The sequence below is a fragment of the Anoplophora glabripennis genome, unplaced genomic scaffold (assembly GCF_000390285.2).
Source record: "Anoplophora glabripennis isolate ALB-LARVAE unplaced genomic scaffold, Agla_2.0 scaffold602, whole genome shotgun sequence".
NCBI lineage: Eukaryota > Metazoa > Arthropoda > Insecta > Coleoptera > Cerambycidae > Anoplophora > Anoplophora glabripennis.
Window position 1 is genome coordinate 92,929 of NW_019417005.1, and position 18,524 is coordinate 111,452.

The 18,524-nt window shown below is 32.6% G+C and overlaps 1 protein-coding gene across 1 annotated transcript; it reads right to left on the reverse strand.

Moving 5' to 3' along the window:
• Nucleotides 1-2,131: 2,131 nt before the first annotated feature.
• On the reverse strand, nt 2,132-8,404 carry LOC108912494 (facilitated trehalose transporter Tret1-like). The gene is made up of 2 exons (XM_018717726.1): nt 8,352-8,404; nt 2,132-3,830 (listed from the first exon to the last, which is right to left on the reverse strand). The coding sequence occupies exons 1-2, from the start codon at nt 8,395-8,397 to the stop codon at nt 2,467-2,469; spliced, it is 1,410 nt and encodes a 469-aa protein (XP_018573242.1). The 5' UTR covers nt 8,398-8,404; the 3' UTR covers nt 2,132-2,466.
• Nucleotides 8,405-18,524: the final 10,120 nt, after the last annotated feature.

Consider the following 18,524-nt stretch of genomic DNA (forward strand, 5'->3'; position numbering starts at 1 on the left):
CAAAAAGTACATGCTATGTCTCCAGATGATTATCCAAAAAGACTTCAATACGCCAATTGGTTTTTACAGCATCATATTCGGAATCATAATTTTGGTACATCTATTTTGTTCACCGATGAAGCAGGTTTTACAAGAGACGGCATAATTAATTCGCATAATCTACATGTCTGGGATGAAGAAAACCCTCACGCTTTAGTTCAAACTCGCTACCAACAAAGGTTTATGGTGAATGTGTGGGCTGGCATTATCGGGAATCATTTGATTGGTCCATTTATTCTGGAGCAAAGACTTAATGGTGCTCTTTATTTGCAATTTTTAGAGGAAAATCTAAATATTTTGTTAGAAGAAGTGCCCCTTCAAATAAGAACTGAAATGTGGTACATGCATGACGGTGCACCACCCCACTTTGATCGTTTAGTACGTCAACATCTGACGAATGTTTTTGGTGATCGATGGATAGGTCGAGGCGGACCTGTATTATGGCCACCTAGGTCGCCCGACCTAAACCCATTAGACTTTTTTCTGTGGGGTCATTTAAAAAATAACGTTTATTCAACACCCGTAAATAGTAGAGAGGAACTTCTGCTGAGGCTAACACAGAACTGTGACCATCTCCGCAATAATCACGGAATATTATTTCAAGTGCACCGGGAAAACATTCGTAGGATTAGAAAGTGCATTGAAGTACGGGGTGCTCATTTTGAACATCTACCGAAGTAACATTTAGGTACCTTTGTTCATTGTTGAATGTTCTTTGTTGCATGTCTTGTAAGTAAGTTATTTTTCAAATGTTATTTTTAATTGGTCACTACTTGCTCATAAAGTATAGCCAACCCGTTCAAAGATTTCTGGACTTGATAAAGTTAAAGAAATTAAATGCATGAAATAATATGTAAAAAAAATAAATTTTAATTGTTGTATTTGTTACCAATTTTTTTCAAAACCGATTTATCTCGCAAACCGTTCATTTTTTCGAAATAAATAAAGAGTACCATTTTTAAAGAAAAACCTTCAGAGTATCTAATAATAATATTTTCAGTTTGATAAAATTACTTCTGTCAAAATTTTGAGAAAAATTGTGATAGGGCCAGTCCGTTTCTGGACACCTGATAATAGCAAAAAGTTGATTTTAGCATCAAATCGTAGAGCTCCATGTGTAATACAACGTACGAAAATTTTATTAAATTATACAGGGTGGTTTCAAAGTTATAACCCTAAACGTTAATTTCTAGGTACCCCTTTGACCCCCCATAACTCCGTTAGGGGGCACATTAGGAAAAAAAATTATAGAAAGGACTGGTTTTATTTTGACCTCCCCTATACACTCCCGAGAGATTAGGAGGTACTTACCGGACACCCTGTATAGGTATACAATTTTGAATATTGTTAGTTATTGTATAATATTATTGTAAGTGGTAATACATAATAAATAATACCAATAAACGGAATCACAATGATGTGGAACCTGAGGACATTCCTTGTTTTGCTCCTACATTTTTTGACATTTACGCGAAATCTTGACATCAAACGTAAATTTGAAAGTTTTCTTACAAAATGTACTTTTCTGTTCCAAAGAATACATATTTTGGAGTCCTTGTTAAGGAAATTTATTACATTTTGTATATATCGCCACTTACAATAATATTAAACTATACTATAACTAACAATATTGCACAGGGTCAGCTCTACAACTTAAAAATTGGCGGAGTAATGAATTTTTAAAGAAACGCTAAATTTTCCGATTTTTCCGGGTTCTCTTCGTTTCTAATTATCCGATCGGATCGACCTATTGTTTTATTCGTATTTCGATTCTCTACAAATTGTCTCTTTACAGCAATCAGATTCCTTCGTTAGTTTCGTTAGTTTAGGTTTCATAAGCAAAAAAACTTTAAAAAATGCGTTTTTTCCATAAAAATGTTTATAAAAAATTAATTTTCTAACTTAAATTCCTTTAAATAGTGACATGGCTCCTCTTTTTTAGTTTCTACGAAATATTTCAACTCCAACAAAAAAAAAATTAAAATATACTTTTCAGTTTTGCAGCACAATTTGCAATATTTATTTATAATTTTTGAAGCATTGAATTTTTCTCAGACGTCAATGTTAAAGTGGTTAAATAAAAAGATATGAAACAATTGTAGATGATTTATTTATCAAAACATTTATCTTATATAAATAATAATTATTAATATTTAACTTAGTGAGTTCCCATGAATTCTTCCTTGAGTGTTCAGAACTGCTTTTTATTCTGTTAAACTTCATCTAGATACAACTGAAATAGAAAACACCTGAGTAAATTGGTAGCAAAAATGCTGTTATTGTAAGAAATCCGTTTTTACTGCTCCGTAATCACATTCCTAAAGGCATATGAAATTTATACCATCCTTTATTATCTTCATATCATCAATGTCGAAAAATAACTTCAATTTTTCGGATTTCTGAACTCAACTCAAGTATATGCCTAATTTATGTATCTTGTAGATCCAGTGCACTAACCTCAGACCCTTTTCCTCTCAACATGTTTTGTATTTCAATGAAACTTTTTCCTTTGGTTTCTGGTACCCACAATATACTGAAAATTGTTGCAAGAAGGCAAGTTCCCCCGAAGAACCAAAAGGTGCCGGCAATTCCCATTCCATAGTTCATACTGTTGAAAAATTTCGTTACCATGAACGAAGTTATCCAACAAACTATAGACACCGTGGTAGAAGAGAACTGTTTGAAGCTGCTTGGGAACAATTCCGAACACAATGTCCAAGGTACAGATCCTATTCCGAAATTGAATGAGAAGATGTATAACATTAGGCTGAAAATAGGTAACCAAAATATTGAATCTGTGCTTAGGTTGGATGAGTCTTGGATATAGAAAAAAGCTCCCAGTATAGTTAGGGACAAAAACATTCCAAAGCACGAGTATATAGTCAGTTTTTTTCTGCCCGCCCTTTCTATGAGGAAAGGAGCAAAGAAACTGCTAACCAACATAGAGAATCCAATTACGATTGCTGAAATATCGGAAGGCAGGCCTGTACCTGCAGCATCAAATATGGGTTGCAAATAAAATGTTATTGCACAGAATCCGGAAATTTCCTGTGCAATTATTAAAACAATGCAAATTATAAGGGCTTTTCTTAGTTCTGTTTTCCTGAATATATCGATGAAATTTCCTTTTTCTTCCTCATTTATACACGTTTGAATATGTTCAAGTTCATTTTGTACCTCTTTTTGATCAGACGATCTAAGAAGCATAAGGGCTTCTTCAGCTTCCGTAATTTTATTTACTCTGACTAAATAATAAGGTGTTTCCACGCCAACGAAGAAGAACACCAAGAAAAACGTTATGGGAATACAAGCCAGAATTATGTTGAAATACAAAATAGAAATGTACGGACCTATGGCATATGGCAGGAAATTTCCAGTAGCCCAAAAGACATTTAAGGTTTGTGTCATTGCTCCACGATTAGAATCCTTTGATATCTCAGCAAGGTACATTGGCAACACTGAGTAGCCGCCTCCCATCGCTAATCCACCTAGAGCTCTTCCCAAGTAATACAAGTAAACGTTTTTTGAGAATGCCATGGTAAGGTACGAAATTATATGTGGGACGGCGATGGACAAGAGGGCTGGTTTCCTTCCAAACTTTTCCGCGATGAAACCGAAAGGCAGGGGACCTATCATAGCCCCAAGAGTTAGCACGGATCCTATCATAGCGTCTTCGTCTTCGGTAATAGGTTTTCCAAGGGGATTTATAGATGTATCGTTTGAATACAATTTTGGGTATATTGGTGACGTCCAAGACAAGGTTATGTCTCCGGAGGTTGCCAAAAGATCCACTAAAAGAAAATTGTACTAAATTATTAAAGGCGCACATTAATACTAAACTTACTTTTTAATTTAGTCTTATTGTAACAAATCGCATGTACCTATTTAAATACATGCGTCATAAATTCGAAAAGATATCAAAAAAGATATTAAAAAGATATGTCTAACATGGTCCTTCAAAAGATTGGTTTTCCTTTGAATCAAGCTTTCTTATCTTTTCAAATATACTCGTAAGAGGACGACTAGGTGATTTAGAAAGTACGTAATTCAGTTTGACAAGATAACGATTATTGTTTTTATTGATCCACGATGATACATCACATTTTTTAGTTTGCGCATATCCGTTTGAGGTATTACAATTAACATGGTTATCAAAGTAATGGTGAATCATGAAGAGTTCCATTTTTATATTGCAATTTTCTAACTTCTGATTATTATAATATGTGAATGTTTTTTAAATAATAAACCAAACTGCTTTAGGGAAAGGAAAATATAACAGCATTTCTGTCTTACTTGCACTCAGTGCGCAGTAGAAATACTTCCATCCTTTATTATTTAAATCTTTAAAGCTGTTCATTAATTTCATTAAAAAATTTACATTTCATCTGCATACCTTAGTGTGAGCTTATTGTAATTTAAAAAATACACTAAACCAAACAAGTAAAGGGTCAAAAGAATTTCCGAAATTTTTCCGTGATTTTTGACAGACTGTATTTAAGTTAAAAAGTGGTCGCATCGAGAATTAAAAAAGAGCATTTTGAAGCTCTAAGATTCTAGTTTTTAGATCTTTCGGTCGAAAATTTTTAGGAGCTACGGTTATCAGGCAATTCTAAGAAATAGAGCGCCAAAAAAATTTGTCAAATTTTTTTATTTTTTTTCCGAGTTCACGGACTTGGAAAAATTTTTTTCAGCTAAGTCATTGCATGGACCAGATAGCTTGTTTAATCAGCTTTAATTTCCTTTTTTTTAAATTTCGATACGACCGTTATTCATCGAAATATCGGACTTTTAATGGAAAGGGATCCTTTTGTCTTCAATCATCGATATTTCGGCGACAAATGGTCGTACAGCGAATTGAAGAGCAGTTTCGAAAACTGTAATAAATGTCCTATAACATGCTGCCGCAACTTTTCGGATTTTTTTTTTCGTCTTTTACACGAATTTAAAAAACAGGAAAAAAAGGGTAATTTTTGTTTTTTTTAGAAAATTGACGGCTAAATTAGAAATATTCACGAAATGACTAATGTTAAACACGACTTTTACAGTTCGATATACCCAGAAGAACCCTGTGAAGTTTCATCTCGATCTAGCGAACCGTTTCGTTGTTTCAAACAAACTTTTGAAAAAAATTAAAGGGTCACGGTTTTTGAGCTTAAACAGTTCATAATCATGATTAAAATGGAAACAATTTTTTTTTGAGGTTTTCTCATATTTTTACCGCAATTAACTTTTAAATAACTTAAAAAAATTATTTTTCGAAAAATTTAAAAACAAATATTTTGAAGAAAACAAAATTCAATTGTTTCCGGCACGATTCTTTTCTGTCCTATGCTTCATCAGCTTTTAATTAAATTAAAATTAAAGGTGATGACCCAAACCAGATTTCGATCCCGATTCATATCGTTTTTTCAGACTTTGTAATTAATTTTTGTGCAGTCTGTAATCACTAACAGTTTTTTTCAAAACTACCCTTTTTCCACTGAAAAACAAATTCGAAAATTTTTCGAAAAAAAATTTTTTTTTCATCAATGTTTGTGGTAAAAATGTGAGAACCTCAAAAAAATGTTTTGTTTCCATTTTCATGATTATGAAGTGTTTAAACTCAAAAATAGTGACCCTTTAATTTTTTACAAAAGTTTGACTGTTTGAAACTAAGAGACGGTTCGTTAGATCGAGATGAAATTTCACAGGGCTCTTCTGGGTATATCGAACTGTAAAAGTCATGCTTAACAATAGTCATTTCGTGATTATTTCTAATTTAGCCGTCAATTTTCTAAAAAACATAAATTACCCTCTTTTCCTGTTTTATTAAATTCGTGTAAAAGACGAAAAAAAAAAAAAAATTCCGAAAAGTTGCGGCAGCATGTTATAAGACATTTATCACAGTTTTCGAAACTGCTCTTCAATTCTCTGTACGACCATTTGTCGCCGAGATATCGATGATTCAAGACAAAAGGATCCTTTTCCATTAAAAGTCCAATATTTCGATGAATAATGGTCGTATCGAAATTTAAAAAAAAGGAAATTAAAGCCGAATAAACAAGTTATCTGGTCCATGCAATGGCTTAGCTGAAAAAAATTTATTTTCCATGTCCGTGAACTCGGAAAAAAAAATAAAAAAATTTGCAAATTTTTTTTGTCGTGCTATTTCTTAGAATTGCATGATAACCCTAGCTCCTAAAAATTTTCGACCGAAAGATCTAAAAACTAGAATCTTAGTGCTTCAAAATGCTTGTTTTTAATTCTCGATACGACCATTTTTCACTTAAATACAGTCTGTCAAAAATCACGAAAAAATTTCGGAAATTCTTTTTACCCTTTAATTGTTTGCATTAGTGTATAATAATTAAAAAATGTCTGTTTTTTCGAATAAATGAACAATATCACTTTAATTTCAAATAACGTTTGAAATCAAATGTACTCAAATTTCTACAATAATCAGTTTCGTCGAAATTATAGGGTTGTTAGTGATGGTGTATCCCAGTATCTCCGCTACTGGTTGACATATTTGTATAATATTTCAGTAAATTTTTGCTTCTAAGTAACATAAATCATTAACATATTTTTAAACCTCAACATTTTATCTCGAAATTTAATGATTCAAGGGTTTCAAGAATAATCACTTGAAATTATTAAAATTTGTAAATTTTACAGTAAATCATGTACATATGAAAATTTGAATCAATTTGTTATAAGCATATCACGGATTTCATAAATAATATGATTTTAAAAACCAACCAATACGGCCCTGTACAGTGCAAATGGTGAGACTTAGGTCTTTGCTTTATAAGGCAATTCTGAATTATTTGTTGAGTTCTATTTGTGGTTAAAGTTTGATCCACCCGAATTGAAACATCCTGTACGCTGTAAGCTTTAGGCTCTAGAGCAAGGGTCGGGAACTGGCGGACCGCGGTCCAGGTCCGGACCGCGGAAGGTAAAATACTGGACCGCCAAAAATTTTTTGAAAGTATAAATTACTCAAATAAATTATTTAAAAAATGTTTTTTACGTTTAAGTGCCAACCTTATCATTTTTTCTAGTATTTTACAATTGTGTGGGTGTTTTGAGTTCTTAATGGTTAGTAAGCAGATTAAATTTGAGTTCAATTGAAAATTTGTAAGAAATACGATTTTTTTTTCTGGACCTTGTTAAAAATTTTTAAAAGTACCCGGACCCCACCTAAAATTACTTGCCGACCCCTGCTCTAGAGCAACGAAAAACTAATATTTGTATACTACACTATACAGGTACTATTAAAGTTGATTTGCGAAAAAAATCATGGTATACAGTCATTCTTGTGCATGTAACTTGATACTGTGAAGAATTCTGTATTTAAAGTATTTTGTTTATAAATTATACAACGTGTCCCAAAAGTATGGAAACAACACAATAACTTTCGAAAAATGCATTTTGAGAAAAAATGATTCAGACAAAAGATTTAGGATTTTTCCCTGGCTATTCAATGGTTACCCTAGATTTAACCTTGACCTTGACCTTCAGGGTTATTTCAAGGTCAAGTAAATTTTTTCAGATGGAATGCCCTACTTTTGACCCCGGAAATGAAAAGAACGGAAAATTTTACGTTCAGATATGTCCTTGACCATTTTCCAAGATGGCGGATCCAAAAAATTAACCGATTTACGCCAAATTTGGTATAGGGGGGTTTTTGGGATCGCTGACTACGAATCTGAAATTTGTTTTTGAGGAATTTTAGTCCAAGATGGCGGACGCGATTTCAAAAATCAACCGATTTTTGCCAAAATTGATATAGTACGGTTTTTGAAGGTGAAGGTCACGGTCAAATCAAGGGTCACCGTCAGATAGCCAGGGAAAAATCCTACAACGTTAGTTATGGTCATTTTTTTTGCAACCTGTTGTTTTCAAGACAGCGCGCCAAACTATGCGTGACCTTGATTTGACCTTTAATGACCATCAGAGGTCAAATTCGGAAAATGGTCAGGCACATATCTGAACGTAAAATTTTCCGCTCTTTTCATTTCCGGGGTCAAAAGTAGGGCAACCCATTTGAAAAAATTAACTAGACCTTGAAATAACCTTGAAGGTCAAGGTCAAGGTCTAATCTCGGGTCACCATTGAATAGTCAGGGAAAAATCCTAATGAATCATTTTTCCTCAAAATGCATTTTTCGAAAGTTATTGTGCTGTTTCCATACTGTTGGGACACCCTGTATACTTAATACATGTTACTAACTAACTTAACTATGAATAAAAATAAAATAAGAATATTGAGAATACATTACAGAATCATTCAAAGCCACCCCGGTTCAAAAACTATTTTATTTTAAAATTTACCTGCAAATACAGTGAGAAGTGTGTAACTAGGCTGCAAGTTAATCATTCTTATTTTGTTGAACACTTGTATTCAGCTAAATACATACTAATATTTTATTTATTGTTGTCTATATATAAGGACCAAAACTGTACGTTATTATTTACTTAATAAATATTTAGACAATAGTTCATTGTTCAACATTATTCAGGAAAAATCCGTTTTCGACAAAAATAGTTAGGTGGATATAATATTTGTAGAAAGTAGTTTATTTAAGGATTTGCAGTAATGCTTTTCAAACACAGCCGTTTCATTTGTCTCATTTTTTATTGCTGTACTGTTATATTATTTCATTTATTTTTTTGTATCAACCAAAACGTGATTAGTTTTTAAAATTTTCTGCACAAAGAATATTTACATAAAGTTGTACAGGAAGATTTAGGGCTGTCACAATGAAAAACTGTGTGAATTATGAAAATTTATGTTAAGCTTGAACATGTAGGAAGCGACTAAAATAGTACAGTATTGTCTGTTGTTACTTAATTTTGACACAGAGTTAGTTTGTTCTCTATTTATTGCAGTATGTTGCCACTTATGGGAACAAATTAAAAATTATTGAAATAAAACGTTGTGCAAAACAAAGCAATATGTACTAGTATTTTTTTGCAAAATGATTTCTCAGAAACAAAAAGTAATCACAGTTGTTTACTACATATGCCACAACAGAATTAGAATGAGTTTTTATATTCCAAGTCGCAAGCGGATTTCATTCAACTTTCGAATCTGACCTACCTACGAGCTGTTTTTATAGTCTCTACCCGCGAAAACCCCAGCCAAAAGTAGTTACGATTATCGAGGGCAGCTAACCCACCATCCACATAAACTCTGACTTTGATCAAAAATCGAAATTGAAAATATCATACATGTTTCGAATTCAACCGTCGAAACTGTCCCACAACGCAAACTACTCTAAACATCTCAAGTCGCAGTAAACGACATCAGAAAATACCCAAAGATACCCAAAATGTCACCTCCGTTCGAATTTTTTGTCGAAAACGCTAGGAATACCAGGAAATTCGAGCTGGGATTCGAAATCAACTTGCCTTACATGATTCTAAGATAACAGCCAGATGCTGTGACGGAAAGTCAACAACCTTCAATCGCTAATCACTTGAATCTAGAGAGACCAGATGTCCGGATTCATACCGAAAATTTTTTATATAAAGTGAATTAGAGTTTAAAATATTACTGAGAATGTATGCGTTGTTTATGAGACATCCATCAATAAGCTTTGACATAAGCCTACTTTGAGAAAAGTCACTTATTATGTTCACCGTAATATTGTAAGAGTTCAATTTAAAGTCTTTTTTCTCGAAAAGGATGTTCTAACAAGAGTGCATTATTTTTAGAAAATAAAACTGTTCATTAGAAACTGGAGCCCGAATGGTAAAAAACCTAACCTTAAAAAAATTAGAACCTAAAATGTAATAGGAATGTAGCGTAACTAGCACCCTTTATGAAATATCCAAAAAATAATTAGACCAGCGTATTTGGCGTCCATAAAAACCCCGGAATACTAAATTTCATAAAAATATTTACCACCGTTTGGAAATTTTCGTAAAAATTCTATTTTAAAAATTTTATTTTGTCGCTCTGTATCTCGAAAACAAGAGGAGATAGACATATAGTGCATAAGACAAAAAAATTCTTATATTTTGTCGTACTATCACCCCTTGATACTGAAGGTCTTTCTGAAACACCCTGTATAGCTTAATTGATTAAAGAGCGACAGCAAGAGTAGGATGTACATATATTACACAATAAGATTACAAATAAAATTATAAGTAGGAAGAATATTTCAGAAAGATTTCCAGAAATGATAAAAATCTTGTGGAAGGTAGGTTCGGAAGTTCGGATGTAGTATTAGAAATACTAAATAAAGTTTGGCACAGCAAGAATATACCGGATAAATGCAGAGTAGCATTAATAATAACTATATACAAAAAGGGGTTAATAAAGAACATAGTAATCATAGAGGAATAACTTTACTGAATACTGTTGTAAAGATATATGAACACATTGTCAATAATAGACTAAAACCAATATTAGAACCAAGACTATCATAGTTAAAAACTGGATTTAGACCCGGAAGAAGCCCATAATCATATATGTCTGTATAATTAAACAAATAGTAGAAAATAGAAGTAAATACAGTTCCTAGAACAAAAGTATGGAAGAAAGAAGAGTACATAGTAAATTAATAAAAGTTGTTCAAGATCTATTTAAAACCAACACAAACTACGTAATAAGAAACAATACGTGTAATACAAAAGTGATATGGGGTTAAGACCAGGAACAAGATTAAGCCCAATAATACTATACGATGTACTTGTGGATAATATCATAAAAAATGTGAGAGAAATGTCGCCAAAATATTTGTCGAATATAAAAACCTGGAGAGAGTCGAGATAGTGGAAGGAGTCTTTTCTGATGATGCGGTAATAATAGCGAAAAGTGAAGAATTATAAGGAAATTTAAAACATATTGAAAGAAACAGTGGAAGAAGATGATATGAATGAATAAACGCGCCGAAAACTAAAATACTGATCATAATGAGAGAACACAAGTCTTAACACTAACACCAAAATAGATGAAGTACCAGAACTTAAATACCTAGGAGTAACAATAGAAAAATTTGGAAAGCAAGAAGCTGAAATAAAGAAAAGTTAACAAGCAATAAAAATGTGTTATACTATGACCCAAAGGTTTATCAATAAAAAAATTCTAAACAAACAAACAAAAAGATTTTAATTCGGTATCAATCAATCAATCTTGATATACGTACGTAAATTTTGGGCTCTCTTGAACAAACAAAGAAACCAAATACAAGCAACTGATATGACATATCTGAGAAGGATATCAGGGAATGACCTGAAAATACAGAATTAGAAACAAGTAAATAAGATTTTTACAGTTTAATGAGCAGCGACAACTTAGTTGGTAAGGACATATATACAAAGTGCGTTCCAAAGTAAACAGGACTTTTCAAAAATAGGTCTTTTTAGTGGACGTCATCTATTGACAATGCGTCGGAAAGGTAAATCGTTCACTGATGTACTGTCAAAATTTCATTACATTTGGACGTATAGAAGTGGAGTTATTGCGTTTGAAGTGACAGTATGTTTGTGTCATCGGTACAAAAATGAGCATCGAACAAAAAGAAGCTTTGTTTTAAACTTGGTAAAACGTTTCAATTGACGAACCAAGTTTATGGTAATTTTATCCCGTGACAGAGTCCATGAGTGATACACGCGGTTTAAAAATGGCCATAAATGATGAATAACATGTTGGCCAACCGAAATCCGTGATCACTGTAGATTCGATCAAAACTGTGCGTGAATTCATCAAAGCTAAAATCTTCATTGAAATTCATGGAATTGAGCATCTCAAAAACATCAATTTATCACATTTTGGCCGAAATATGTGTGCCAGGTTTGTTCCGTACAAGTTGACTGATGACCAAAAATTGCCCAGAATTCAACGTTCAAAGGACATCATCAAGAAGGTTAAAAAGGATAAAGATTCCCTTTACAACATTGTGACTGGTGATAAAACGTATGATCCAGAAACCAAGAGCCAAAGTGCCGAGTGGAAGGCACCAGACGAGCCAAAACCCAAAAAATCTCGTTCGGAGAAATCAAAAGTGAAGACAATGTTGATTTACTTCGATGATTCCGAGGGCATTGTCCACAAAGACTTCGTTCCACCAGGCCAAACCGTTGATGCACAATCGGCATTTTGAAGCGTTTGGTGGTATTCATCGTATTCGGCGAGAATGCCGCTCAGAAGGAAGTTGGCGTTTGTTGCACAATAATGCGTCATCTAATCGATCCACATTTGTGACCGATCTGTTGACTAAAAATCACATTTTAACTGTCAATTACTCCCCGTATTCACCTGATTTGGCACCGTGCGACTTTTACCTTTTCGGAAAAAAGCATTTGCCGATGAAAGAGGGGAGTTTTGTGGATGTAGAAGTCATCTAAAAGGTTTGTACCGACATCTTGATGGATATCCCGGCCGTCGATCTAAAACACTCATTCGACATACTTTTAGAATGTGCAAATTGCTGTATTGAGTCGGAAAAGGAACTATTTTTAATAAAATAAATCGGATTTGCCAAAAAACTTGTTGTTCTTATTTTTTAAAAGTCCTATTTAGTTTGGCACGCACATTGTATAAACGAATGAATACAAGTGAAACTTTAAAGCGCTAGCGAAGCGAGATTACAGGCGGAAAAATAAATTAGAAGATCGAGACAAACATGAATTAAAGAAATAAGTAACATCTATTAAATGAGAGAAAACAATTTTGGGATGAAGCAACAAATTTAGCAAGAGAGAAAATTATGGCCAAAATTTTTGATTGATGAATGAAGTGTAAACCTGACAAATTCAAAAAAAGGTAGGTCATGTAACAAAAACTGGGACGCGTGGTAATTTATTTGTTAGTTTCCGGGACGGATGGGCCAACTCAGACAGTTAAATATTTCAGTCAACACTAATTATCGAAAGATAAAGGCTCTCAAGTAGGTTTAGCGTCGCCACAAGGCCGTCCTTCGGAGAAGGCCTTATGAAATTTAGCAATATTTTTTTAACAAGTTCACTTAGACTGTCGGGGCCGAGCATCTGGTATAAAGAGAAAAATCGATATTTCGAATAACGCGCGAAATGCATTCGAAAGAACACGTAGGAATTCCAAGATATTTAAATAAGTTGTTAAACTGATAATAATTGGAAAGGAATAATAGATCAAATAGCTGGTTTTTAGGTGGATTTTCCAAGCTATAAGAACATATTAAATAAGATTGACTAATCCGTCCCGTATTGCTATTCGGAGTCACTAGAGGAAGGCTAGAGTTACTTGTAAGTCCAGTGAGTCACAGAATTATTTATATAAATGTAAATTCAGTCCATTAGATAACTATTAACATGGATAGTTAGTAGTTAGTAGTTAAAACAAAATATTTAGGTGTTTTTATAGATTGTCATTTGAGATGGGATATACATATAAATTATGTTATAAAGAAGTCCATTTTATATACCTTTAAGTACCTCTGTAGGATGTTGTCTAGACAATATCTAAAAATGGTCTATCATGCTTTAATATAGAGTCATATAAATTACGCTGTACTATCTTGGGGTTCAGCGGTTAGTAGTCACATTGAACCCCTCACAATTATACAAAAAAGATTTTTAAAGATGATGTTGCAAAAAGAATTAACTTACCCTAGTAATGAGTTGTACCTTGAAGCTAAAGTCTTCGATTTAAGACAACTTTATTACTACAACTGTGTTTGTAGGTTATATTATACTAATAATAAGCATGAAATGTCTCATAATTATGAAACTAGAAGAAAACAAAAGTTCTTATCTCCCTTTATGCAAAAAAATTTGGGCCAAAGATCACTACTATATTTAGCACCTAAACTATATAACACTGTACCTGATTCCTTGAAAGTAAACAATCTATCAATGTATGCATTCAAGAGGAAAATTAAAATGTACATATTAGAAACTCCTCGGGAAACAATAAGTAAATATTTTTATTAATACAATTAATCCGAATTGACTGATTCCGTAAACATATACATACTTTTCTTCTCTCTGTATAATTATGTATTTTTTTCCTGTTTTGTTTTATTATATACATGTTTGATGTTTTTCTGTGATAGGCATTTTGTGATGTATGTTCATATTTTACTTTATGTTCTTGAAACAAGTGTAAATTTATCAAGTATTGTTTATTCGTATAGCTTTTAATATTGATTTACGTTTTATATACTCTGTATTTTCTACGAATAAATTATTATTATTATAGTTATGCCAAAGCGTTCCGATATTCAGGGTTCCCGCCAGTAAGATAAGAACAGAAATGTCTGGACCCAAGAAATGGGCGTGTCGAAGCGAGGTGTCGAATTCAGGAGAGATCACCGAAAAAGGCAGTTTTTCTTGGGTTCCACATTGACCAGTCTACTTAGTTTTAGAGTCTCGAGTTAATTTAATAATAGATAGTCATTCCAAATTTTGCTATGGATCGCGCATTCCCTGAATCTCGGTACGCTGTCACGTGTCAATAAATTAATTAATAATGTTCTGTGTTTGATGTTTCTTTCTCGTTCTTCCAACTTAAGTGTCACCCTAAGTTCCCACGTATTAATTAAAGTGTAATGATAATTATAAACTCCCTTTTGAGAAGTTAATAGTAAACTCTTTTGTCAGTTAACACAGTTATGATACTGGTCATAGCTGTAGATAGATAAGTAAAGAAATAACCTCTCAGGTTACAGTAATATGTTTATATTTATTTTTTAAACGATCCATTTTCACTTTGAAGTTTCTAATATTACTTTCGACTTGGAACTGGAATAATCTGTTTGGTTAAACAATTAGTATAAATGCTAAAGGTATGATATGTTTAGATAAGTTTTAAATATGGTTAATTCTAGTATTTTCAGGAAAGTACGTAGATTAGAGTAATTTTAATGAAGTTCTTACTATTACCAAAATTCCGAACTTGCGAAACTACGATAATCTATGTAAAATTCATCTCAAACTAATAATAAAAATGACTACATTTATTATTATACACCGATACCGCTGATGACGCAAGTGAAATGAGATATCAAATCTGAACATTTATATGAGAATGCTTCTGTGCAGGTGGGAGCTGGGCTTGTCTCTGATGGATTTATCTTTACCTATTAACAATACCCATTCAAAACTGAAGTACGGTCATTATTTCCTGAAAAAGGATCACATTCGAAATTACTGATAATGCTTTCTTGAAATTTTTATCGTTTTCTTGGGATCTACAATTTGGCAGGACAATCCTTTGTGGAAAATCATAGTTTCCATTGATAATTATGGAATGTATTTAAAGATGATGAAGGTTAAATAAGGTGCCTTCATGTTTAATTTTTGTCTGATGCGTAGTACTATAGAAGATAACATTATTTGATACTCGACAAAAGCGTTTGATAAATACTAGTTTTCACTTGTTGTAGTCTGCAAAAATCACGATTTATTCAGTACAGACTGAGCAACTGCAAACGTATTGTGTTGTTTAGTGTAAATTAGACTCGATTATCAGAAAACTTACTAACGACTATAAGCAGATAACTAATATCAATTTATTTAAATTTCACGAATACTTTCTAAATTTTGACAATTTTTCATAATGTAACGAAGGACGATAACTCGAAATAATCTATCGGAGGTATTTTTCACAAGATTACAAAATATTTAAATAAACAGTGAAAAAACTAAAATGATGTCACATGTAAATGACATCAGACACATTTTGATCATTAATAAAGAAAAGATAAGATTTAAGTCAGAATATACATACAAACATACTTCAACATTAAAATGTCAGTTTAGTAAAAGTAGACTAAAAACCATGCTATTATTCACATAACTGTGCGAAGGAGTGTCGTTAAGCCATTTAAAAATAATTATAATGTTGTTAAATATATTAATAGTATATTAAACAACAAGTTTAGAAATGAAAAGTTTTACTAAACGAATATTACGCTGCGCTCGTTCGTACTCAAAAGCTATTATGATTATATAAGTTTATAGTTTATATAGGGTGTTCCTAAATATCATGTACATAAGGAAGGGGGTAATTCTATAGCTTATTTCATGACTAAAAGTTCATATAAACATAGGTCCGCAAACGCTTCGTTACCGATCCACAGGACGCTGAAATTTTAAGATTTTTTTAGTTTTTCTCTATAGCTCCCACAGTTTTTGAAATATTTAGTTCAAATTTGGAATATAGGTTACGCTGTAGGGCTTACATCATTGGGCATGCCAAATGGTCGTGATATTCTACACAGCGATATATTTTCGGGGTTCATGCTCCTTTTCTTCTCCTAAACTTTTGTGCGGTAGATTCTAAAATCAAAATTGAATTTTATGTTTTGTTGTGAGACTTTTTTGTCTCTTATGTTTTTTTCGTATTTGCGACCGTTATCGAGAAAAAAAAGCGATTTTGTGTAATTCGTTAGATGAAATTTAAATTCTTAAAATGGTCCAGTAGGCTCTGGCTTTATTTAGATAATCTCTTGTTTCTATTAATAATAATATTTAAGTTTCATTTTTGTGAGTCGAATTTCTTGTTTCTATTAATAATAATATTTAGGTTTCATTTTTGTGAGTCGAATTGATTCTAAATTATATATTAATTATAAAAATGAGTATTGCTACCTGGTTATGTCTAGGTCAAATCTTCGCCTAGTGACAGGTATTCAAATTGGACACTGCTGGCTAAGGAAGCACTTTACAATATGAGGAAGTGTGAAACACCTCTGATGCAGCTTAACTGATCACCGTAAGAGAATGTTAGTGGACTGTATCTTCTGTTTTGTTATAATAATGAGGAAATTATGAGCAAAGTGAAGTTTCTAGATAATATTTATTTTTGTTGGCAAGTTTTTTTAGCTTGTTTTTTAAATTCAATTCAGAGAGATCTGCTTCTACAGGGTGATTAATTAACAATGGGAAAATCGAAAGCTGAAGATACTACACGTGAAACGGTGACAATTGGCGCAAACATGTCTTATCCGAAAGTTGATAGTTTCGGAAATACAGTGTTGAAAGTTAAAATTTTAAATTGGTTTTTTGCGATTATTCTGAAAATATGTAGGTTAGGAACTTCAAAATTTGTGAAACTATATTTTCTTAGGCTACGAATAAAAAGCATGTTGTAATTTCAGCATTGCTCATAGAGGGCGCCACTTACGACCAATTTTACCGAAAACTTAGTTAATAACTTTTTACTCTGTATGTCTAACATGAAATTTGATTCAAAACCTGAAAGATCAATCATTTTTCCATTAATTATGTGTTCTTGTTTCATTTCGGTATCTCGATCCGTTTGCGAGAAAAACCGATTTAACCAACACTATGTTTTGATAATATGAGAAATTAAAAGCGAAACAAACCAAGTGTTTCTTCGTGTTATTACAACAATTAACAATAAAACAAATAAAACACACAAATACACTTTACACGTTTTCTGAGAGATCTTCGAGTTTGAAACAACATATTGGGATTGCGTCTGACTTCGTTGGCAGCGATTTGTATTCTGTGACACAACTCTTCACACGAACAAATAGATTCTTTGTAAGCTATATCTTTCATTCGAGACCAAATAGAAAAATCAAGAGGATTGAAGTCCGGACTTCTGTGTGGCCAAGCAAAAATGGTTACATGGCCAATCCAGCGATTTGGAAAAACTGCATCTAAATATGCACGCACTGGCCGAGAAAAATGCGGTGGAGCTCCGTCGTACATGAACCACATGTCTCTTCTTAAATAAAGTGGAACTTCTTCAAGCCCTGGAAGCATTTTTGCTTGGCCACCCAGAAGTCCGGACTTCACTCCTCTTGATTTTTCTATTTGGTCTCGATTGAAAGATATAGCTTACAAAGAATCTATTTGTTCGTGTGAAGAGTTGTGGCAAAGAATACAAATCGCTGCCAACGAAGTCAAACGCAATCCTAATATGTTGTTTCAAACTAGAAGATCTCTCAGAAAACGTTGTGTAAAGTGTGTAAATGTCAACGGTGGATTCTTCGAACACTGACTTTTAATCATTATTACGAATTTCATTTGTTTTATTGTTAATTGTTGTAATAACACGAAGAAACACCTGGTTTGTTTCGCTTTTAATTTCTCATATTATCAAAACATAGTGTTCGTTAAATCGATTTTTCTCGAAAACGGATCGAGATACCGAAATGAAACAAGAACACGTAATTAATGGAAAAATGATTGCTCTTTTAGGTTTTGAATCAAATTTCAAGTTAGACATACAGAGTAAAAAGTTATTATCTAAATTTTCGGTATCTGTAAAATAGGTGCCAAACTTATAGTGACAATAAAAAATAGTAGATGGCACTATAATGTGTACGAGAGATAAACCTTCTAAGCGTTAACAAAAATGATTCAGTAGAAAGACTGATACTAATTCAATATGAACTGCCTTTGTAACCATGCACACAAAAATTACAATGTAACATTTCATAACTGGCGCCTTACGTAATCTTGAGGATTTTATAAAAAATAGACCACTAATCTATTCCTATTCTTTGGAATGGTCGCGCTATGGAAACTCTATCTTTTGGT

Excerpts from the sequence above, each read along its gene's own strand:
- LOC108912494 (XM_018717726.1), bottom strand. The coding sequence starts at position 8,397 with ATGATTAACTTGCAGCCTAGTTACACACTTCTCACTGTATTTGCAG. Across the intron at positions 3,831-8,351 it reads ACTTCTCACTGTATTTGCAG|TGGATCTTTTGGCAACCTCC; the intron begins GTAAATTTTAAA and ends ATTTTCTTTTAG.